The 25641-nt window shown below is 42.2% G+C and overlaps 1 protein-coding gene across 2 annotated transcripts in view; it reads right to left on the bottom strand.

Annotated features, from left to right (window-relative positions):
* Positions 1 to 5291: 5291 nt before the first annotated feature.
* The window catches only part of LMCD1 (LIM and cysteine rich domains 1), a 63498-nt gene continuing 43148 nt past the window's right edge, over positions 5292 to 25641 (bottom strand). Inside the window, exons 4-6 of one of the 2 annotated variants that reach the window (XM_073351202.1) lie at positions 16470 to 16805; positions 9280 to 9495; positions 5293 to 7354 (exon numbers count right to left, since the gene is read on the bottom strand). In XM_073351202.1, the coding sequence (XP_073207303.1) occupies positions 7196 to 7354; positions 9280 to 9495; positions 16470 to 16805 (711 nt within the window). In that variant the 3' untranslated portion in view covers positions 5293 to 7195. Of the gene's footprint in view, positions 7355 to 9279; positions 9496 to 16469; positions 16806 to 25641 lie in introns of both variants that reach the window. The other variant, XM_073351203.1, reaches the window with a different exon arrangement.

Here is a 25641-nt window from a genome sequence, read left to right as displayed (position 1 = left end):
TCCCCACCTACAAGGCAGGTGATGATACTGAGGCCTTCTTAGAAAACTTCGAAAGGGCCTGCCTTGGGTACAACATCTCTACTGACCAATACATGGTAGAGCTGAGGCCGCAGCTCAGTGGACCCTTAGCTGAGGTGGCAGCTGAAATGCCTAAAGAACACATGAACAAGTATGAACTGTTTAAATCCAAGGCGAGAGTCAGAATGGGGATAACACCCGAGCAGTCTCGTCGGAGGTTCAGAGCCCTAAGGTGGAAACCAGACATGTCATTTACCCGACATGCCTACCACATTGTAAAACATTGGGATGCCTGGATATCAGGAGCAAGTGTTGAATCTCCAGTAAATTTGCCCTTCCTAATGCAAATGGAACAATTCTTAGAGGGTGTTCCTGAGGAAATAGAAAGATACATCCTAGATGGGAAACCCAAAACTGTAATTGAGGCAGGAGAGATTGGAGCCAGATGGGTGGAGGTGGCAGAGAAGAAGAAAACTGGTCGCAGTTGGAGCGGAGACCAGAAGGGACCACCCCAGACCACACCCTATTACCGGGGGCCGCCCAAAGCCCCACCTACCTCCCAAAGAACCCTCCAGACCCCTTATCGTCCCACCACCCCGTTCTCCAGCAACCCTCCTCGCCCCAGTGACCCGTCAGCTGGACGATGTTTTAAGTGTAACGAGCTGGGGCATGTAAAGGCCAACTGCCCCAAGAACCCCAACAGATTACAGTTCATTGCACCGGAATCACACCAGAGGTCCACAGGCCCAGATACCTCCCAGATACCCTTGGAGCGGAGGGAAACTGTGAGTGTGGGCGGGAAGAAGGTCACCGCGTGGAGGGACACCGGAGCACAAGTGTCAGCTATCCATGCTTCCTTAGTGGACCCCAATTTAATCAACCCAGAGATCCAAGTGACGATTCAACCCTTCAAGTCCAACTCTTTCAATTTGCCTACAGCCAAGTTGCCTGTCCAGTACAAGGGCTGGTCAGGAATGTGGACTTTTGCAGTCTATGATGATTATCCCATCCCCATGCTGTTGGGGGAAGACTTGGCCAATCATGTGAAGCAGGCCAAGAGGGTGGGAATGGTCACCCGCAACCAGGCTAAACAAGCCGTGAGGCCTAGCTCTGTTCCGGAAACTTCTATCAGGACCCAGTCAGAGGTGATGGACCTGGACCCCAGGCCAATGTCTGCAACAGCAGTAGTGGATCCAGTCCCAGAGACCCAGACGGAACCAGTCCCAGAACCGGAACCAGCCGAACAACCAACACCAGACCCCGTGTCAGCACTGAATCCAGTACTTGCAACCTCAACACCAGAGGGCCCCACCGAACCTGAACTGGCAGCAGCCGATAACCCTACACAAGAGGCTCAGCCGGAGCCTGAATCCCAACATAGTGCACCAGCGGAGAGCGGTTCACAGTCAACAGAAACAGCTCCATCCCCTATATCGCTTCCAGAGGGACCAAGCCTAGGTCCACAATCCCATGAGGAACTGATGTCTCCAGCATCAAGGGAACAGTTCCAGACCGAACAGGAAGCAGATGAAAGCCTCCAGAGAGCTTGGACGGCGGCACGGAGCAACCCACCGCCTCTCAGCTCTTCTAATCGATCCAGGTTTGTTGTAGAAAGAGGACTTTTATACAAGGAAACTCTTTCTGGGGGACACCAGGAAGACTGGCATCCTCAGAGACAGTTGGTAGTTCCAACTAAATACCGGGCCAAGCTCTTGAGCTTAGCCCATGATCACCCTAGTGGCCATGCTGGGGTGAACAGGACCAAAGACCGTTTGGGGGGGTCATTCCACTGGGAGGGAATGGGCAAGGATGTTTCTACCTATGTCCAGTCTTGTGAGGTGTGCCAAAGAGTGGGAAAACCCCAAGACCAGGTCAAAGCTCCTCTCCAGCCACTCCCCATCATTGAAGTTCCATTTCAGCGAGTAGCTGTGGATATTCTGGGTCCTTTTCCGAAAAAGACACCCAGAGGAAAGCAGTACATACTGACTTTCATGGATTTTGCCACCCGATGGCCGGAAGCAGTAGCTCTAAGCAACACCAGGGCTAAAAGTGTGTGCCAGGCACTAGCAGACATTTTTGCCAGGGTAGGTTGGCCCTCCGACATCCTCACAGATGCAGGGACTAATTTCCTGGCAGGAACTATGAAAAACCTTTGGGAAGCTCATGGGGTAAATCACTTGGTTGCCACTCCTTACCATCATCAAACAAATGGCATGGTGGAGAAGTTTAATGGAACTTTGGGGGCCATGATACGTAAATTCGTAAATGAGCACTCCAATGATTGGGACCTAGTATTGCAGCAGTTGCTCTTTGCCTACAGAGCTGTACCACATCCCAGTTTAGGGTTTTCCCCATTTGAACTTGTATATGGCCGTGAGGTTAAGGGGCCATTGCAGTTGGTGAAGCAGCAATGGGAGGGATTTACACCTTCTCCAGGAACTAACATTCTGGACTTTGTAACCAACCTACAAAACACCCTCCGAACCTCTTTAGCCCTTGCTAGAGAAAACTTACAGGATGCTCAAAAAGAGCAAAAAGCCTGGTATGATAAACATGCCAGAGAGCGTTCCTTCAAAGTAGGAGACCAGGTCATGGTCTTAAAGGCGCTCCAGGCCCATAAAATGGAAGCATCGTGGGAAGGGCCATTCGTGGTCCAGGAGCGCCTGGGAGCTGTTAATTATCTCATAGCATTCCCCACCTCCAACCGAAAGCCTAAGGTGTATCATATTAATTCTCTAAAGCCCTTTTATTCCAGAGAATTAAAGGTTTGTCAGTTTACAGCCCAGGGAGGAGACGACGCTGAGTGGCCTGAAGGTGTCTATTATGAAGGGAAATGTGCTGGTGGTGTGGAAGAGGTGAACCTCTCCATGACCCTTGGGCGTATGCAGCGACAGCAGATCCAGGAGCTGTGCACTAGCTACGCGCCAACGTTCTCAGCCACCCCAGGACTGACTGAACGGGCATACCACTCCATTGACACAGGTAATGCTCACCCAATTAGGGTCCAACCTTACCGGGTGTCTCCTCAAGCTAAAACTGCTATAGAACGGGAGATCCAGGATATGTTACAGATGGGTGTAATCCGCCCCTCTGAAAGTGCATGGGCATCTCCAGTGGTTCTAGTTCCCAAACCAGATGGGGAAATACGTTTTTGCGTGGACTACCGTAAGCTAAATGCTGTAACTCGCCCAGACAACTATCCCATGCCACGCACAGATGAACTATTAGAGAAACTGGGAAGGGCCCAGTTCATCTCTACCTTGGACTTAACCAAGGGGTACTGGCAGGTACCGCTAGATGAATCTGCCAAGGAAAGGTCAGCCTTCATCACACATCTCGGGCTGTATGAATTTAATGTACTCCCTTTCGGGCTGCGAAATGCACCCGCCACTTTCCAAAGACTTGTAGATGGTCTCCTAGCGGGATTAGGAGAATATGCAGTCGCCTACCTTGACGATGTGGCCATATTTTCGGATTCCTGGGCAGACCACCTGGAACATCTACAAAAAGTCCTTGAGCGCATAAGGGAGGCAGGACTAACTGTTAAGGCTAAGAAGTGTCAAATAGGCCTAAACAGAGTGACTTACCTTGGACACCAGGTGGGTCAAGGAACTATCAGCCCCCTACAGGCCAAAGTGGATGCTATCCAAAAGTGGCCTGTCCCAAAGTCAAAGAAACAGGTTCAATCCTTCTTAGGCTTGGCCGGTTATTACAGACGATTTGTACCGCACTACAGCCAAATCGCTGCCCCACTGACAGACCTAACCAAAAAGAAACAGCCAAATGCTGTTCAGTGGACCGGAAGGTGTCAGAAGGCCTTTAACAAGCTTAAAGCGACACTCATGTCTGACCCTGTACTAAGGGCCCCAGACTTTGACAAACCGTTCCTAGTAACCACAGATGCATCCGAGCGTGGTGTGGGAGCAGTTTTAATGCAGAAAGGACCTGATCAAGAATTCCACCCTGTAGTGTTTCTCAGCAAAAAACTGTCTGAGAGGGAAAGCAACTGGTCAGTCACTGAAAAAGAATGTTATGCCATTGTCTACGCTCTGGAAAAGCTACGCCCATATGTTTGGGGATGGCGTTTCCACCTGCAAACCGACCATGCTGCACTAAAGTGGCTTCACACCGTCAAAGAAACTAACAGAAAACTTCTTCGGTGGAGTTTAGCTCTCCAAGATTTTGATTTCGACATCCAACACATCTCAGGAGCTTCTAACAAAGTGGCTGATGCACTCTCCCGTGAAAGTTTCCCAGAATCAACTGGTTAAAATCGTCCTTGAGATGTGGAAAATATTGTTAGTCTTTATGTACTTGGTAGTATATTTAGAGATGCATGTGTCTTATTAACTCTGTTTTCCTAGAGCTCCAGGAAGAAATCCCAGCCAGTGTTTCACCCTAGCTGAGATTTGGGGGGCGTGTCATAAATATAAAGGGAAGGGTAAACCCCTTTGAAATCCCTCCTGGCCAGGGGAAAGCTCCTCTCACCTGTAAAGGGTTAAGAAGCTAAAGGTAACCTCGCTGGCACCTGACCAAAATGACCAATGAGGAGACAAGATACTTTCAAAAGCTGGGAGGAGGGAGAGAAACAAGGGGTTTGTGTGTCTGTCTGTAGTCGTCTTGGCCAGGGACAGAACAGGAATGGAGTCTTAGAACTTTTAGTAAGTAATCTAGCTAGGTATGTGTTAGATTATGATTTCTTTAAATGGCTGAGAAAAGAATTGTGCTGAATAGAATAACTATTTCTGTCTGTGTATCTTTTTTGTAACTTAAGGTTTTGCCTAGAGGGGTTCTCTATGTTTTTGAATCTAATTACCCTGTAAGATATATACCATCCTGATTTTACAGGGGGGATTTCTTTATTTCTATTTACTTCTATTTTTTATTAAAAGTCTTCTTGTAAAACACTGAATGCTTTTTCATTGTTCTCAGATCCAAGGGTTTGGGTTTGTGGTCACCTATGCAAATTGGTGAGGCTTTTTATCCAACATTTCCCAGGAAAGGGGGGGTGCAAGTGTTGGGAGGATTGTTCATTGTTCTTAAGATCCAAGGGTCTGGGTCTGTAGTCACCTAGACAAATTGGTGAGGCTTTTTACCAAACCTTGTCCAGGAAGTGGGGTGCAAGGTTTTGGGAAGTATTTTGGGGGGAAGGACGCGTCCAAACAGCTCTTCCCCAGTAACCAGTATTAGTTTGGTGGTGGTAGCGGCCATTCCAAGGATAACGGGGGTAATATTTTGTACCTTGGGGAAGTTTTGACCTAAGCTGGTAAAGATAAGCTTAGGAGGTTTTTCATGCAGGTCCCCACATCTGTACCCTAGAGTTCAGAGTGGGGGAGGAACCTTGACACCATCAGCATCACTTCAGAACTTTTGATGCTACTACATCAGTCCCGGAGGTAGGGTTTTACTTTTAAATGTCCAAGCATGCCCAGGAACACCACTTATAAATATGTCATCTAAGTCAGTGGCATTCAAAACAGAGCCCTCATTATGTGCAACGTAAGAGTCCCCACTATGTTTTTACAGACCTCCATATGTGGATTTATCCGTTCTCACCCCTATTCCCAGAAATAGACATATAGATTGGCAGATGTTCTCCTTTGCATGCGTGAAGGTGGGTTTGAGTAAACTTAGGTTTCACTCGGAACATGTATAATATACAGTCACACAGCATGGGTGTGCATTACATAGCAGTTGTGCCTGTAATAAGGTGTGAAGAACTGGGAACCTGATTTGCGCATCCAGCTTTCAATACGTTTGTTGCATGTTCAAATTTACCACACTTTCATTTTCTAGTAATATTACAGAAATTGTTCATACACTCAGCATGCAATTATACCTAGTCCGTCTGAAAGAAAGACATTTTCTATAGTTCAAAGAACGATTAGCCAGCAATTCCAAGCATAGTACATATCTAGCATGGAAATATTGTTGCAAAGTTACCGGTATATTCCAGTTCTCTTTAGTGAGTAATTTGGGTATAAAAATATAGAAAACCAGGCTTATTCCCATTTGGATGCTTTTTTGTCTATTACCAGAATCAGATGGGTGTAGGGAATTGATAATAGGATTGGGAAGGTCTGGATGTTAAGAATCCTTTTTCAGTTTCTTGGGTGGGAGCATTAAATGTTATCCTAAAACATCAGGCACAGCAAGAATCAAGACCGTTCTGATGAGAAAGCTGGTTTCTGTGAGACTTCCAGGCTAAAAACCAATGGTATAAAAATCCAAATAAATTCCACTTTTGAAGCCATCCCATTACTACTCACATTAATACAATGCCTCTCCCCAGAAATTCACTAACTATAAAGGGGATGAGAGGAGAGTATGAGGTTAAAGCCTGTAGCCTTGGGGCTACAAGTCTAAGAATTTCCAGGAAATTTTAATCATACCAAAATTCCAATTAAATAGTGGGATTAGTCAATTGCCCTCATTATTCCAATCTGCCATCAGCCTAGATATACCTGGCTCAGAGGAGGACTGCAATAACCTACCTGCAACCAAATTCTTGCAGGCAATTAATATGCCAAATTACAGTGAAAAAGTGGGGCATTATACACCAACGAGGAAAAGCCTGCTTGTTTCTACAATGTATACCATTTCCTGCCCACAACATAATTATTAGATTAATCTATTTCTTTGAAGCTACTGATTTAGTACAAATTGCTAGTTTTCTATGAATACATTGAACAATAACACCATAAAACTAGTTATTGACCATAGGTTTAGCATGTCCCAAAAGGGCTTTTGAAATGTGTCATTATAAAAAGGATGCAGCAAGATCTTACAATTGAACCAAAAGTCTGCATGTTTCTGGATTTGTTGGGTTCAGATTAGTCACATGCTAATCACAAGGTTTAACCTAGTGGATTTGATCTCCCAGAAACTACTTATACCAGTGCTTTAGTGCAATTCTTTCCCAGGAAAGAGACCAGAGATCTCCTTCCTGTCCCCTGGCATGTGAATTTTCTTTTTGTTTCCCCAAAGGGTTATTTTCCTTTAATTTAAGGAGGGTGGGGTTCTAGTTGCCTGGCAGTGAACCGGCAGACTCTAGTTTGAGTGAAACATGAAGTGATTCTCCCCCACCCTGTCTATCCCTTTTCCACATTTGTCAAATTTCCACCAATTCTAACTTGATCTATGAGAGCAGACTTTGGATTCTCAAGCTATGGGGTGTTTAGGGATGTTTGGTTTTACTGCAGGTTGTACACAGAAGCTTGGCTTTATCCAGGCTGAAGGATTTGCCAGTCAGCAGCATCTCACACTCCAGGCAGGTAAAGTGTTTCTTGTGCCAGGTCAGCCCTTCAGCTTGCTGGTAGTCCTCCGAGAATATTATCTGTGGAAGTAGACAAATACATCTGTTTATTGGCATAGTTTTTCCTCGTGCAGACAAACCATCACCCTTCATTAGGTGAGCAAAGAAAAAGGGTGTTTGCCAAGTTGGAGCACAAAAACAAACGAACACATTTACTTGTCTCCTTTAGATATGGAAGCTGTTCTTAGGAGAACTCATAAGCAAAGAGCATGGGATCATTCTTGATGGTGAAACCAAAGCCGCAGACCATATTTACATGTTGCTTTGAAAAAATAAAAATCCCACATATTTTAAATGCAAATAAATGGGAAAAAATTCAGCTCCATTACACACTGATTACAATGACGTTATACTAGATTTGCGCCAGTGGAGTTAGTAAATAAGCCTGCCCCCTTCCTCAAAATAGTCTGGATGATCACAAAGTGAGCTGATTACTCATATTTATTATTGCTAATAGGGAATGAGGTCAGCTCTCTACCATGCCTCAACGCAGGACTTTCCCCCTGCAATACTGCAATTCTTTAATACCAATACTGGTGGCTTCAACATATTTTAAGCTGTTTTTAGATAACTCTCACAACTGTATCAGAACCTCTCTAAAAAGCTTCTCACCGCTTGTATCTCTTCATGAGATTAGCCTTGTCTACACTGTGCATGAAAGTCGATCTAAGCTATGCAATTTGAGTTACGTTAATAGAGTAACTCAAGTCAACGTAACTTAGATCTGCTTACCGTGGGGTCCACACTACGCATTGTCGATGGGTCGACTCTCCTTACTCTTCTCGATCCGGTGGAGTACAGTAGTTGACAGGAGAGCGATCGGTGGTCGATTTAGCGGGTCTTCACTAGACCTGCTAAATCAACCGCCTATGCATTGATCCTCCGGTAAGTGTAGACAAGTCCATAAATAGATATAGGCTCCCATGAGAAAACAATTACATAGTCTACCTTCAACATACTGGACTACATTTCAATGAGACCATTTTCCAGGACCTTTTAAAGACAGACCACATTCAACAGTGACAACAGCAGTTTGCTATTCTTTGACAAAGCTTCTTAATAGTTAAATAGCCCTAAACTAGGATCTCAGACCTGAACCTCTTCAAATTTGAGACTAAATCTCTGGATCAGAGTCTGAGTCTATCCAGTGATTTTGGTTCTAGGTCAGATCTAAAAACCAGAGGAGAAATATTACCTCTTTCTTGTGAGATTTTGCTCATATTAAAACCAGAATGGTTGCCCTTGTGAGGAGATTTTGGCATGAGATGATAGAAACTTTCAAGATGATGCCTTTGTTGGCAAGAAATATAACACAACCAGCTCAACAACATTTTCTGCACTGCCGATTCCATACCTGAAACCCAGCCCTATACCTTGAACCTCCTCTTAAATCTAATCCTGATTGGAATACTGGCTCCTTAGACTCTCTGAAAAAAATTAAAAAGGCATTTAAACCACAAGTGCCTGTTTCAATGAAAGCAACAGCATATAAAGCCCATTCCAATTCATAACCCTTACTGCTATCTAACTGCACGGAGACCTCACTCTTTAAGTAGCCCTACACTGCATATCCCCAACTCACCAGCCAGATTTCCTGTCCTTGACATTTCTAGAGCCAGTGGGAAGCATCAGAGAACAAGTTCTTTAACTACCTTCCACATATGGCATTTGAGTCTATGGATTCATGAAGGAAGATCACCAGGTCCACAGAGCCTCAAACAGGGGTGTATGTGTATGCACACTCCCCCCCCCCCACCCCCAACTCACACACAAAGCATGGGAGGAAGGAAACCCCACAAAAGCAGGATGCAGCTATAAGAGAGGTTCCTGGGCATACAGAGATGGAGGAACAGAAGAGGAATAGGCCCTACAGGTCTCTTTGCACAAGGTCCCAGAAAACCTGTCTGCCTAGGCATAGCAGAATTGCAGCAGGGAATCAGCCCTACCTCATCACAAGCTGCACAGCGTGGCCTTATGCTCTCACAGTAATGGCGGCCACACCAAACAGCACCGTTCTTCCAGAAGTAGATCAGGTCAACTAGAGGTTCAGAACACTTGTAGCACACGAAACAGGCTGGGTGCCACTGGTGATTGTAGCCTGCTCTGTCCACATACACCACAGGGCAGTCTGTAGGCACCACCTGTTTGCAGATCTCGCAGCACTAGAATAAAGAATAGATTATTGACTGTGTGGGGAGCAGAGAGGCGGACTCCTTCTGCAAGTCATGGCAATCAAACCTGCTGTAAATACAAGGCATAGTCATGACTAAGAATTTTGCATATTTTAGTGACTTTTTTAAAAGGAATTCCTGATTTATGGCTTGTTTTGGATCTTGTATTCTTATTTATGCAGTTGATAAGTACTGACAGAACTGCCATGGTGGACTAGTACAATAATCCATCTAGCCTAAAATAGTCCATCTTGTCTCCAACACAGAGGAATTTAGATATTCCAGGGGAAGCAGTAATTAGACAAGAATGCTGCTAATTGTTCAATAATATACCAAGAGGGGAACACGTTTTGGTCTCAGGATCAGCCAGATAATCAGCTTATGTCCTGCAGTAGGAGGATTAAGAGCTCTTGTTTTTAAACCATCAGTGGCCTAGCAGCAGAACAAGTGTGAATTCTTGTACAAATATGTCCAATTTAGGTATTCCTTTAGCTGCATAATTTAGGCTTAAGTTGTTTTCCCCCCTCTTACTCTCAGCAAGAGTAGTTGGAAGAGCTGAGGAAAGGAGCAAGTCGCTGTGATATTTTTCTTTTGAAGGAAGAAATGATTAAGTAGTAAAAAGTAAAACCAGACTTAAGGAGCCAATGCAGGCAGTGCTGCAAAGTTGTCCAATGAAAAGCATTAAATATTTGCTACCCCAGGATGAGAACTGAGGGCCAGTGATTCAGCTGGGATAAATTGACACAGCTCCTCTGAAGTCAATGGAGCTACATGAATTTCCCATCAACTAAAGATCTGGCCCCATAACCTTCTGACGTTAAAAATTAATCAGATTTTTCTCATTATTTCACAGGCTGCAAGGTATCATTGTAATCATCTAGTCTGACATCCACATAGTTGGGCCATAGGACTTGCCTGAATTAATTCGTGCTTTAACTACAGCAGGTCTTCTAGAAACTTTCCAGTGATGGAGAATCCCCCCACAGTTCTTGATAAGTTGTTCCAATAATAAAGTTACTCACTGTTAAAGATTGCACTTGTTTCCAGTCTGAATTAGTCTAGCTTCAGCTTCTAGCCATGGGGTAGTGTTATATCTTTGTCTGCTAGATTGAGGAGCCCTCTATTATCAAATTTCTGTTCCTCATGTAGGTACTTATAGACTGATCAAGTCCCTCCTTAATCTTCTCTTTGATAAATTAGAGCTAAATGCAACCTACAGTCTTTGTTCTTAAGGGCCTGACCTAAAACTTGGCCCTAGTGAAACAGACTGGTAAACTGGGCACAAGAACAATCTGGATCACTGTGTATCAGTGACTTGTCCTCTTCATTATTTACCACTCCCCCGATCTGCATATCATCTACAGAGTTGATCAGTTTTGATTTTACATTTACATGACATCTTGTAACTCAGAACACCAAACAACAACAACAAAAATCAGCATGTCTTAGCAGGTGTAATTTTGTGCAGATGTTGAGAGATTAAGATCCTGGTTCTCCTTTCATATACACTTGTTTTAAACAAGTGTAGAGCTTCATGGACATCAGTGGTATTACCCTTCATTTACACGAAGGTAAGAGAATCAAACTCCACATGCCCACAAAGGATGGGAAGTGAAAGCTACCTGAAGGTACTTGGGGAGATCTGTGAGCTCGTACTACAATTAGGACCAGTTAGGTTTATTTAATTTTATAGTCCACAATGGGAAATCCTACAATCATTTTAAAAATACAGTTAAAAAAAGGTCTATTCTCTATAGCCAAAAAAAGACTTTATTGTGGCTGACAGGTTGCTCTTTATGTTCCCATTTTACAATTTTGGATGGACAGAGTCTGCCTTGTAGCTGCTGAGTCCGCACTCGATCAGCATTTTAGTTTCTTAGTCATCAAATGAAGTGCTTTTTAAGTGGCAGCTGGAATTTCATCCAGCACAGCCTTTGGCTGTAAGGCAATTTTCTACGAGCAGTCTTTGAAGTACTGTTAAAGTTTCATCAAACCAAGATGTAATGCTTAAGCAACTTTGTCTCACATGTGTTGTGCTTTAAATTGCTCTGCCTGATTAATTGTTTCATTGAGTAACTCTCTATTTCACAGAGTTTAGTGTGGCAAGAGTCATGGATGATCAGAGGTTAAGAATTAAAATTCAAGACTCCAACTCATGTTTAGAGCAAACAGCCATTATGTTGGTGTTTGCACCAGGAGAGAGAGGAAAGACAGAAAGCTTTTCCCCAACAGTGTGTATAGAGTGACAGTTTCTGGGATCTCTGACAATCTGAGAGAGTCCTGTGGTTGGAGAAGGGGTGTGGGCAGAGGGGCAGGACGCATGTGGTTTGACTGTGTTCCAGGTTTGTAGCTTGTGCAATTATATAATTTAAACAAAAAATATTAAGCTGCATAACATTTGACTTTACTTCCAAAGATCTAGATAATCTAAACATTGTCATATAATCTGAAAATACGTGGGAGGTTCCTTTAAATGAATGGGCTTTACATACCATCCGAACACTGGCAACTTCACTGTAACCCTCTAGATCAGTCTGGGGACACTGGTTCTGTCCTGGCTCAGGGAGGAGAGGGCCATTGAGTGAATTCACCATCGTATTCAGCAGCAACCTGGAGCTTGCTTGCTGCCTCATAAAGGAGATCTTTAAGAACCGACCCATCCCAACTCTGCTGATTTTGGGAGAACTGACTATTAAACCACAACATTAACAAGCAAAAAACAAAAACACACACACACACACACACACACACTCTCCCCCTCCCTGGGTTCAAGCTCATGTTTCTTGCCAATAAAAACATTTAGAACTTGTTTCTCTGTTCCCTCTGTCAATTATTCAGTCTTCACTAGGCAGCAAACAGTAATATTTCCACTTTTTCTTCCTTGTGGTAAATGAAATTCTTTTGCACATTTTTGTAGGGATCATAATAAGGCACTCTTATCTTACAGCTCAATTTCTCTGGGGATGAGTGAATACTTCATTTGCGGACTACCACCTGGGGTAACTGAATGCTACCCCCTTCCTCCAAATTGAATGGTTTCAAAATTTGATCTCTCAGAAGAGCCAGTCATTCTCAAAGCTCTTTTACAACTGAAGTTTCCACAGTTGAAGCTACTTCTTCCTTTTTGAATATGTCTGTGCTGCCACTGAATATTTATTAGACTGCTGCTGGCCTCAAACTATTTGGAACCGTGGCTAATTTTGATGGATTCCAACATGCTGGTTGGAACACTTCTTGAGACTGGGTGGGTCAGAAATAGTCTGTTTTCTACCTGACAGAAAACTAGTTTGGCTAACAGGAGATATCAAGTCAGAGCACGGTCCTGTTATAGCTACGGAACTCCTCCCCCATGGCAGAAAAAAGTGCAGCCACAGTGGTTTGAGATCAGCTCCCTTCCTTAGGGAGAGAATTCCATGGATCCAATAAGTTTTGCTTTATACACTTTGATTCCAATAGGAAACAGCTGCCTGAGCGTGCAACAGCCATTTCAAGACTGGTATTAGGGAGGTATTCGCCAATTGATGCGTGCAATTAATAGGAAGGGATTTGTCAAGGGGAGACCAAATACTGCACAGAGAAATGAACTGGAATGGTCCCATGTAGTTACTGTTGTCACAATGCAAAGCTGCGAGCATCCTGCACAAGGTTTTAGTTCTGTACTTCAATCTGATCTCCTTGACAGCAAAGTCTGTTTGAATTAGGCCAGGGTGAAAAATCAGCTGCTGGGATTCATGCAAACCTTTCCTTTGGATACACCTGAGTCTGTACCCTCGGTACAGAAAACAAGCAAAATGTTGCAGAAATGAATTCTGAGAAAAAAACGTCAACAGTACACCCTACCAGGTCACGTTCTGTAACCCTGGTAGATCCCAAGACTGGCTGTCTCCCTCCACCTTGGCTTTCATATCTTCTACCTCTTATCTTGGGTGTCAGAAAACTGACAAGTATAGCTTACTGTCCTGGTAAATCCCAAGACCACAGATGAAACACTCCTTCTCTGAGGCCAGCTTCAGATGGCATGGAGATTGCTTAACGATTTGATTGAAGCCTCCTAGGAGAAGCAGTGGTAGGGAGGGTAGAAGCGAGATCCCACAGACAAAAATAAATCATTCCATGTAGTGAAGATGTTGCAATATTCAGGCTTACACTTTAGGATTTTGGGAGGTGCACAGAAGATGGTGGCATTAGATAATAGCAATACTCGGATCTAAAGCGATAACTGTCTACATGACAAATAAAAGATTGCTCTAAGTATCTTTACATCCCTTTTACTTCATTCTCTGCCTGCATTAAAGCAACTTTAAATTAATTCTCACATTCATCTTTTTCTGTATACTCTATTTTGTTCAGATCTCCCCTATTGTTTTGGCCTCTCACTAATTGAAAGGTAAATGCTGTATTAGAATACCATTTGCTGTACTCTTGGCCTGGCTCTTCGAGGAATAAAATACCAATACACATCTTAGCTTGGACAAATTGGACAGGATTTGAATTGCAGCCCACTTCATAGGGGGGAGGGATAGCTCAGTGGTTTGAACATTGGCTGCTAAACCCAGGGTTGTGAGTTCAATCCTTTAGGGGGCCATTTAGGGATCTGGGGCAAAAACTGGGGCTTGGTCCTGCTTTGAGCAGGGGGTTGGACTAGATGACATCCTGAGGTCCCTTCCAACCCTGATATTCTATAGCTGCCATCCCATCTTAGCATTTAAGATGGACCCCCACAAAGCCACAGGCTTGCCTTGCCCCCTAATTCTCAAGTTTCAGGACCCAATTCTTAGCTCTTTTACAGGTGTAACATCACTGGAGTATGAGAATCTTGTGGTATAAAGCCATTGAATCAAAGTTCAGAATTACACCCTTAGCCCACAGCCTTCTTCCTTCATCCATGCTACTTTTAGAGGCAAGAAAAATAAAGTGTGTGCCCAGTACTTGGTGTGCATGTTTCAGTGTTGAGAGTAAGGGGAAATGTGAGTTGGTGTGGACAGGAGGAGGGAGGAATCTATGATATGCTCTAACAAAGGCAGTGACAGAGAACCAGGAAACAAGTTAATGTCACCACATAGCTCTTATCATGGAGCAGCTTGTTTAGCACATCATGTGGCACTGGAGAATGAAGAGTAAGAGTCACATTAGCATTGCAGGAATCTCAGCATTGGCTGAGCCAGCCCTGATCTCTGTCTGGCCTAATACTACTTTTCTTGCCTGTTTACACTTGCATGAAGTGGATGTAAAAATGCTACCAGTTTTCACAGCAGTGATTACAGAAAGGCTAGAGAATCAGACCCCGTTGTTTGTTTTTCTGTAATAGAATTAGTTTTTCAGGATTCATTCCTGTGCAGTTCTAGGAAAGCCAGTATTAATTTAGGACTTTAACACATTCAGCTTTTGAGATCCTAGCCACTCAGGCCAGTTCAGCTGTGTTAAGTGCTGCATCAAGTCATACTAAAATGGATGCCCTTGTTAGACTGGGAAATGTGCAATTACTCTTTGGTATGGCAAAGCCTGCTGTGGAATTTTACAGCACTGCCTCAAAGTTCAGCTATGTGATACCTTAATTACAAGGGAGACATTGGTGCTATTTTCGAAACAATTTCAGTTTTCAGCTGGTGCCTGAACAAAAATAAAGCTTTAAGTTCTTAAAAGAATAACACCACAGTTATGTATTTGCTTGGAAGGACAAACTTCCAGTCTAAATAAGCCCTTTGTGCCAAGATGGCTTTTATAAATTAGTTAATGGAAGCCTTCCTTTTCCGGATACTAAATTTTTTAGTTTGTGATTCTTCACACAGCTTTAGGTATATTCCCAGACTAGTTACATACTAGTCGACATGGACAATGAGAAAGTTAATAAGAGGTCTTTCCTTGATATAGACTGAAAAGTGACCGCACTTTTGACATGCTACAATCCCAGTATAATAATTACAAGAAAATATTGCCTTAAAAATTCACATGTTAGTTTTTCAGCTTTAAAAATCAATCCATCATTGAAGTTACTTTTGCAAGCGTCAGCATGAAATAAGTTTCCAGCTCAATGAATATATTTTATGACAAGCGTTTCTTGGAATGATCATGCTGACCACCTCAGACCCCTTTTAAACTTTACGTTACATTAGATTTATATTCTCCAAGCACAACAGACTGGTGAAGAATCTGGATACTTTCGGAAATGCATTTTTCAATCCCAGCTGTGCACATCTATGGATGATGGGTTCCAGATGTATTAATATTTCATAGGTTTATGATTTATCTAAAAATAACTGCTCTTGTAACTTCATTGCAGAGCGCCTCCACCATTACGTGTTCAAAGCATTATGTTCAAATATAATGCTGCTGCTATTATTTAAGTTATTTTTACTTTTATTTGGGTTGAAGACCCAAATGAATTATTCAATAATTTATGGGTGTAGTAAAATAAAGCCACCAACTGTGTGCGCGCTTCATTTTCTCATGCCCAACTTGAGACAGATTGTCTAATTTTTAAAGGGCTGAGAACCCATAACTCCCACTGAAGTTAATAGGAGCTGCAGGTAATGAAAACAAGGCTGCTTTTTTCCACGTGTGTAAATTTAGGTAGTCAGCTTTTGACTTAGGGAGAGATTTTTAAGACGTGATCAATGTTGGGTGAACACTCAGAATCATAGAAGATTAGGGTTAGACGAGCCCTCAGGAGATCACCTAGTCCAACCCCCGCTCAAAGCAGGACCCACACCAACTAAATCATCCCAGCCAGGGCTTTAACACGCTGGGCCTTAAAAACCTCTAACGATGGAGGTTCCACCACCTCCCTAGGTAACCCATCCAGTGCTTCACCACCCTCCTAGTGGGATAATGTTTCCGAACACTACTTTCAATGAGAGCAGGGTTGGGCCAACATTGAATGCTTTTGAAAGTTGTGTGGGCAATGGGAACTCAGCCTGCAGTAATGTCTGCATCCACAAGAACTTCACAGAAGTAAGGATACTTACATACTCCACTCCCATTGGTGCATCACTCAGGGCTCCGTTGGCTGAAACAGGTGGTTTACTTGCAGCTGCATTTTTGTGGTGTTGCTCCCCTTCCTCCTTGGCACTGCCACCTTGGCCAGGAAGTGCAACTTCACCAACTCCTAGAGCATCACTTTTATATTTCTTTACAAAATCTTCCATAAGCTTTATCTCACTTTCAGCAAGGTCATGGCAGTGGGAAGAGTCCTGGTCATAAATAGGGAGCTGCCTCATTAACTGCCTACGACGATAGGATGCCCCTTCCGTGCCAGCGACTGGTTGCATATCCTTTGGAATCAGTTCCATGTACTGTATAGCCTGATGTAGGGAGAAGGAAGAAAATCAATATTCTCAAAGTGGTTCCTACAGAGAAGTACTAGCTCTGTGTGTATGCTTAATAATTTTACAGTTAAGATGAACATGTTCAGACAAAAATAAAAAGGTAGGCTGAACTTCTGGAAGCTAAGTTTGAGTTTTGAAGGAAGAGCTAGTCAAAATTTTTCAAATTTTCAAATAAAATTTGGATGAGAGACGGGAAAGTGTCAAATGTTTGTTTTTCCTTCTTGTTTTTCCCAACCAGCTCTATAAATACCTAGAGAGATCAGCCAACCTGATATTTTAGCTCAACTCACACATTCTCCGTGTGACCAAGAATGAAAATACTATCATATATAGTATTATATCTAGTGCTTATAGAATGCATTTCATCTGTAGGAATCAAAGCACTTTACAAAATTATGATCCCCATTTGTAAAAAGCCAAGTTACCCAAGGTCACCAGGCTGGTCAATGGCAGTGCTAGACCTTCAATACAGGTCTTCTGTGTAGCAGTCTGGTGGCCTAGCCACATTCTTGTGTCCATCCCAATATACATGGCTCTCACAGTCATCTAAATAGCCTGTCCAACTCTAATAGGTCTGGGTAAGCCTGTGTAATTATCTGAGCCAACACATCTTCTATTTTAATAGACTTCCTTCAGAAGTCCCTTCCTAGCATTAAAAAAAACCAAAAAGAAAAAAAGAAATAAGAGTTCTAGTCTACATAAACAAGCCATTCTAATCAACATTTTTGATTGCCAGGAGAGATTTTTTTCAAAAAGCTGTTTGCCTAACAAGCGTATCTAGTAACTAAAAAATAAAAATTCACTCAAGTTCAGAGTCATCCCTTATTCTTTAGCTTCAGATGAGCTATTAGAAGAAGTTTGAAGTGTGTGATCAGCTCAATTATGTCTAGACAACTAGAAGACTAGTTCATACATCTTTGTGCATAACTGCATCAGTATTTAATACTAAGCCAGCTAGAGTAGTAATGTGTATTGTATTAGAGTCAGTCAATTTTCCCCTTCTAAAATGAAGGGAAGCATCTAGCAGGTATAGCAGGGTTGATATGTGGCATGTCTTTATAGTTTTATTCATATCATTTGCATTGACAGTGGCTTTTGGGATCTCAGCTGTTCCAAGATATTGAAAAAAGGAATTGTTGGCCAGAAGAGCTTTATCCCATCCACATCTGGTTAGGATGACAAATCATTCCTCTGATTCAGGCCCCGCCACCCTTTCACCAAGGCCCCATCATATCACTACAGTATGCTCCTTGAAGGGCTACTATTGAAAGCCTCAGCTAGTACAGAAAGCAGCTACCCACTTATGGTCCCCATCCAGCTCCAGATTACTTAACTGGGAGTTGCATCAGGACCTTATTTAGCAGTGTTAGTGAAAGGCAGCATAAATTAGAATGACACCAAAATTCCAGGTTCCATGTCCATGCCCTTTTCACTCAGCATCCAATGGCTTGTTAAGCATTGACAGAGAAAAAAAAACACCCAGAAAAGCCAGTTTTCTACCCCCACCACGCTAAGAATTTGTCAAGAGGCTTACATCTATTTGCAGCCAGTGTCTTCCTGAAGAGACAAGCCTTTTAGATTTAAAAAGACAGTGTTTACTAACAAGAAAATGAATTCCTCGAAGACATCATTGAACCCAGGTGTTCTCCCATCTTGTGGAAAGCTGGCATGTCTAGATTTTTTTTGAATAATGGTTGCTTCTTACCCGAGTACAGTAGCCCCTAAATGTTCTAGGTTAAAATATGCCCGCCGGAGCACTTTCAGGTAAAAGGCTACAACAAGAACAGAGTACATCAGGAGACTTCCGTCCTATTGCTGAGTGATTGTACAAAGTGGCTGCCAACAGCCAGGTGGCTGCCAACAGCCAGGTGGCTGCCAGTCATTACAACTGAGAGAGAGAGAGAGAGAGAGAGTCAGAGGCAAGTCTATAGCATTGTATAACCAAAAACTACAGCTTATAAACCTCAAGAATTGCACACATACATTTTATCCATTGTTTAAAGGGAAAACCCAGAGGACTACCCATGCCTCCCAATGTGTGTGTGTGTGTGGGGGGGGCAGGGCAGAGTGAGGGCAGCTGGCTTCAACAGTGTTACTGAGCACGTTCAGTCTGTGCGAGCACACTCAGTATAAGCCAAGCAACAAATCGGGGGCGGGGGAGGGAAGCGGGGCATACGCCCCCTCCCCTCCGCTAGATAAACCTATATGCCAATAAGAAGTTCAGTGACTACTGAACTGACAGCTTTGAAATAGATGGCCACCAACATTACTGCACTACTGATTTTGTCATATATGGATGGTGGTCAGCAGCTTCATACCTCATTATTGTGAAGAGAGAATTTGCAAGAGGGCAATTAGGAAACAGCTCTCTGAATAAAGTTAATCTGATGGAAGATTCCCTTGGTAGCCAGTTGGCCATTGAATTCATAGCTTTTTTGGTCCTATGACAAGTCTTGTCCCATGCTGAATTAACATTTGCAGGAGGATGTTTTCTGTACACTTAAGTAATTTCTGGCATAGATCTTAAAGGAAAGGGAGTTTCCCATTGGAGACCTTTTTCCTACTTTAGTGTGAAGAGCTAGTAGGCAGCCAGTTGGCTGCCTGACATTCACTTTTAAGACCAGCATCCAGCTGCATTAGATTTGCATCTTACTTTGTCAGCATTTACAAATAGAACAGTAATGGAATGAAAGACTATTAACTGTTTAGTGTATGTCTTAAGTGGGTAGAGAAGTTGTTTACATAGAGTAGCAAACATTAAACAGCCAATAAGAGAGTTGTTAAAAAAAACACAAACAAACAAAAAACACACACCTTAATGTAAATTCACTCCTCAACTATCTTTAGCAAAAAGATATTTCAGAAATACCATGAAATTTCCATCTGATTTCAGAGCTCAACTAGAAAAGGAGACTAATGGGAGAAATCCTGGCCCCACAGAAATCAGTCAATGGTTAAATGCCCATTCAGTTCCCCAAAGACCAGGTTTTCACCCCACATTTTTGGCAGTGTAAATAAATGTGGTTGCAAACAGTGGTGTTTAGACAAACTGTCTATTTACCTTGTGAATGGAAAGAGGTCTTAAAAGTGTTGATTTTTGCTCCTGATAATTTACAACCCCACCAAAGAAGTGTCCTAAAGACAGCTGTTGGTCCTAAACTCAAGATCATGTTGAGGCTCCGGGTTTCCACAGAAGACCACACAAGGAAAACAACACTGGCCCAACCTTTATGCATATGTATCTGTCATAAATCTAAAGCAAGCTACAGAAACGCTGCAGCTACTTTAAGCACAATCAAATGTATCACATAGACATAGCTTCCACAAGAAATGAAATAAATATGTGAGATTATACTACCATAAGCATTTATTGAGTGGGAAAAGAGTCAAGGCAGTTTATCCAAGAATATTAAAGATAACAGACTAGACAGCTCAAAATCTGCTGACCTAGTTCAGCTGCAGCACAAAAGACAAAACCCGGCACACCTCAATAAAAGGCTTTAATAAGAATTTGGCAGGACTAATGTACTCCTATAGCAGAGCCATGAGACCAATATAAATGTCAACATACCTATCAAAGGCATCTTATTCCAGTGCCAGATTTTTTTTAAAATAATGTAATGTGTTAGCAAAGAAAATGAAAAACAGCAAAATTCATAAGCCTTTCTAAGCCTCAGAAAGGTATTGGTCAGCTTGGCCATCTTTAAGACAGGGCCAGATACAGTGTACTCTCCCCCTTCCAGATGAAGGAAATGCTTAAGTGACTGCAGAACAGGACAGAGAAGTCCAACCGGTCAGTGAAGACTGGATTCAGTGGTAACAAGAGTTCACCAGCACATCTACCAATGTGATATATGCCACCATGTGCCACCAATGCCCCTCTGCCATGTACATTGGCCAAACCAGACAGTCTCTACGCAAAAGAATAAATGGACACAAATCTGACATCAGGAATCCTAACATTCAAAAACCGGTAGGAGAACACTTCAACCTCTCTGGCCACTCAGTAAAAGATTTAAGGGTGGCAATTTAGTAACAAAAAGCTTCAAAAACAGACTCCAAGGAGAAACTGTTGAGCTTGACTTAATATGCAAACTAGATACCATTAACCTGGGTTTGGATAGAGACTGGGAATGGCTGGGTCGTTACACATATTGAATCTATTTCCCTACATTAAGTATCCTCACACCTTCTTGTGAACTGTCTAAATGGGCCATCCTGATCATCATCACTACAAAAGTTTTTTTCTCCTGCTGATAATAGCTCATCTTAATTAGCCTCTTACAGTTTGTATGGCAACTTCTCCCTTCTCTGTGTGTATATATAATCTATCTTCTTACTATATGTTCCATTCTATACATCCAGCGAAGTGGGCTGTAGCCCACAAAAGCTTAGGCTCTAATAAATTTGTTAGTCTCTAAGGTGCCACCAGTACTCCCGTTCTTTTTTGGTAATAAGAATGAGCTTCTTCTTTTGCTACTATAATGTATAGTCAAATGTTTTATTAGGTTACCTTCACTTGGATAATTTAGGACAAAAACATTTTCACTTTTCACCCCGACTATTTTATTCAGATAGTTTGCAAACTGTTCTCTTAATTTTCCACTGGGATTTTGGATACCCACTTAATTACTTACACAGACCCAGCTCATTGAAAACAAGCACTGAACTACTGCCTTCTGGTCTTGAGCCAGCCACTTCAGGACAACATTAAGAAAAATCCCTAATTTCCACTTTCTATTCAGAAGGGAAAAAGGTCACTACTGCTGGTTGATTAGAGGTTTTTCTGACCCAAAAGGCCCTTTTCAAGCTTTTCACAAAAACTGTTGATGTTCAGAATTTTTCATGAAAATGCCATGTTTATCAATTTAACCAAAACTTTTATCAATGTTCAAAGTTAATGAACATTTGTGTTTACTGGAAATGTAACTTTACAACAAAAATGTCTAACAAATCAAAATCATGTTGGAAATTATCAAAGGGTTCAGAATCTTTTTTGGGGTGTGGGGAGGAGGGAAGAAGAGAGATCCCCATTGAACACCCTAGTCTGCTATGTCTGTAAGAATCTAATTTACAGCTCTTTAGTCAGTCTGAACTTTAAGGCCAGGCAACTTGCCCAACCACCAGGAGGCTCTCCAAATGTTCTCTCTGAACAGTATATACACTGCATTTGGTATAGACACATGATTACCAGTAGGCATGTGGTAGATTCAGAACCATAAAAGGGCAATATGGCTATGAATTAAGAGTTAAGTAAAGATCTAAATTGAATGAATAATTTTAATTCCATGAATAGAAAATAAACCCTCCCACAGTGCTGTCTAGTCCAAGCAGCACTATTCAATAGCCAGCCTTCATCATGGTGAAAATTGGATTTCTGGTAAATCTAAACTGGGCAGTGTGCTTTAAAAAAAAAAAAAATCATGTTACTTTGGATAACTGCCATTATTGTTCTCTGGATCCCCCAACAAGCTTCCTGTCTCCCCTGGGACTCTGAAAGACAAACACTGGTTAAACATACATTCCAGCTGTATTTGTTCTTTAAGAAAAAAAATAAAAATAACCTCCCCCACCACACCACCAGTAGTAGCTGCTTGATTAAATAGCCAGACAGTCAAATAAGATGGATTCTTGGCCTCCTATTACAACACACTGCTCTAGTTTTCATTGAAAAAATGTGATTACATAGTTGCACAATTCTAGTGAACAATAACCTGTCTGTTTTTCCCCCGAACAGGGAAGACAGTTTAGTTAAGAAATAAATACCATGTATGCCTCCCTGATTTGATGAATCCTGCAACTTTACCTTTACTTCTAAATCCTTCTTTGGAGCATAGAAGAGAATTTTTAGAGCAGCCTAAAAATCATCCTAGCTTAAATTTGAAGAGGAAAAGACCCCTCAGAAGTGTGTGTGTGTGTGTGTGTGTGAGAATAGGATGTTTAAATACCAGAGCACATAGCTCAAAGTTATCTGAGCACTCAAATTCCCCTAAAAGTCCTTCTATTGGTTAGTTTACTTCCAAAATATTTTTAAAATGTTTTCATTTGTTCCATAATTGCATTATATACCAAGTCCAAATAGTGGGCATAGAAAAGAATGTGTGATCTGATTTGTTTTCTTTAAAATCCAGCTACCCATTCGGATGGTGAAGAACCCCCTTTTGGCTCAAATACTCAAAACTTAATTTTGTTTTTGAGTTAAGCAGCTGATTTGGTCTAGACTGTATTTAGCTGTAAGAAATGTCTCAGCTTCAGTGCCGATGTGATAAGGCTCATTTCAGTGGTTTCCCTATGCAATAAATACAACTGGACACCAGATAACAGTGGGGCTCCTAGCTACTGACTTAGGACGCTTAAGGAAAAATAAGTTACAGTCCAACCATCCAATTTCTCGCAGTTTGTTTCAGTGACACCTGTGTCCAGATATTTCTCTTTATACTCCCTTTGCCTTTTAGACAAGAAGGGGGTAAGAGGAAGATGGCACTTGCTAACATGGCAAACATTTGTCATGTAAGCCTGAAGAGCTCAGCAATAGTTGGTTCTCAGAGAAAGCAAATATTAAATAAATAGCTTCATAATTGTTGAAATAGTTATGTTTGCTAAAAAGCAGACCATGATATTTATGGATGGATGGCCTTTGTGCCTCAGAATACACAAAGATATGTTTATGTATAGTGGATATCAAACATTTCAGTTCCATATAAATAAAGCCCATGCGCAAAGATTTCAAGCTAATAAAGGACCAGCTAGAGTAAACATTTTTTAGAAGAACTGAAGCACACAAGACACTTTAATAAGCAGCAATGATCTGGATACTACTGGATGCTGACTGACCAGTCACTAACTAGGTTATGCTCCTTCTTACCTGCCGTGAATTTATGCCAAGTCCCATATTTCAAATCGCCCTCATGTATGTATGGATCTCAATTCACAGTACATATCCTGAGTGTGCTACTTAGCATCCTTAAGAGCTTAGGGCAAATATTACAATATAGCGCACACTCTGTGCGTGGACACAACAGCAACCTAGTTTAGTTGCTAGCTATATATGTAAGTGAAGCTGAAAGTGTCTGGTTTCCCACAAGCAAGTTTTAAACAAACAATCTGCTGTACAAAATGGGTGAAATCCTGCTCAACTCAACAGTGAAACTCTCAGTGGCTATAATGGGAATGTCCACACAGCAATTAAATATCTGCAGCTGGGCTGGTAAGCGGACTCACGCTCAGGCTGTAGAACTGTAATATTGCTGTGTAGACGTTTGGCTCGTTCTGGACCCCAGATTCTGAGACCCTCCCACCTCATGGGATCTCAGAGCTCAGGCTCCAGCCCAGGCCCAAAAACTTCTACATAGCAATAGTACAGGCCGCAGCCCAAGCCCGAGTCAGCTGACTTGGGCCAGCCAGAGTCATGATATGGGTCTTATTCAGTGTAGACTTACCTGATGAGGCCAGGATTTCACCCTATTTTTAATCTGAACCCTGCAACATTTAGTACGTTATAAACATTTTTGTATTCCAGACAATTGTTAGTCTATTGTAAATCCTAGTCTCTGTACCTGCTTTTGAGCTGACAGAATCTATGGATGATTAAGATTTTATTTGCTCTTGTATTTCTAAAACAGGTGCTCAGACAATCCCATCCTCATTCCTTTTGAGTGACAATGAACTTTTAAACATAAGTATTATGTCAGTCGCTCTGCCCTGTAACATTAGAAGGTCATGCAGAGCCCCTGCAGGATATTTGCCAGTATAAGCGATGCCTCTCTTAGCCAAACTCCTTAACTTGTCCCTCATGTAACTCCTGCAGCTCACTACCCCTATTTTCATGCATCAGCACTTGCTTCCAGAGACTGGAAGCACCGATGTAATTGAGACACCTAGTTTCCTCACTATTCCAAGCCAGCTGGAAGTAGGAGATACTGGAATTCTATGAAAAAAAATCCTGTTCTGACAAGACTTCTGGGTCCAACAGATTCAGGACAAGACAGAAAGGAGGAGAAAGCTTTTCTGTGAGAGTAGTATCTGGCGCTTGACCATTCTGGGAGAGAGAGCTGATTTCCGTTGAACGGGGGATGATTGTACTTGCCCCTCTGCAAACAACTGGAAGAGCAACAATAGTTAGAGAGGCAAACTGTTAACAGATGCAAGTCATTTATTGTCATGGGCCTGGGTTGGCAGTATTGAGCGCTAGTCTTTACACAAGCAAAAGCATTGCGTTCAGTAGGATTATTCACATGAGTAAGCAAACGAATTTAGTCTGAGCAAGTGTTTCTTATGGTCGTGGGGCCTGAATCTGTAGATTTTAGGGCAGGGACCTGGTCTTTCTTATCTGTCTGCTGTCTAGTGTTCTGTTGGTACTATAAATAAGCATCTTCCCCAACTTTGAAGTCTGCCTTTAAGGGACGGTATTAACTTGTCGTTCTGCATATTTGTAAGTGGCAAAAATGTGAAACTTGCATGCATAGTTCTTATTATTAGCCAGTTATCACTTACATCAGTGTCTTACTTTAAGTCCTAAAGCAAGCTACAAAAGCTATTACAGCTTAAATCACAAAGCAAACACCATTTTTACAATGGCTGTTATAGTTTGGCTCTGTGCAGAAATAGCTTAGGAAAGCAAATCCAGAGGCCTATACAACAGAGCATTAAAGAGGAAGTAATACTTCATCCTAGAAAGATTTAAGACCAGTTTGTGATTTACATGTCAGGAAATGACCACGGACTGCTTCTGGTTAATGAAGAGAGATACTGTACCTCAAATTAAGCCCACACTATTGTTGGCCTCAAAGGGTCAAGAAAAAATAAACTGCTG

The sequence above is a fragment of the Lepidochelys kempii genome, chromosome 7 (genome assembly GCF_965140265.1).
Source record: "Lepidochelys kempii isolate rLepKem1 chromosome 7, rLepKem1.hap2, whole genome shotgun sequence".
NCBI classification, from domain to species: Eukaryota; Metazoa; Chordata; order Testudines; family Cheloniidae; genus Lepidochelys; species Lepidochelys kempii.
This window is presented reverse-complemented; position numbering and strand designations above follow the sequence as displayed.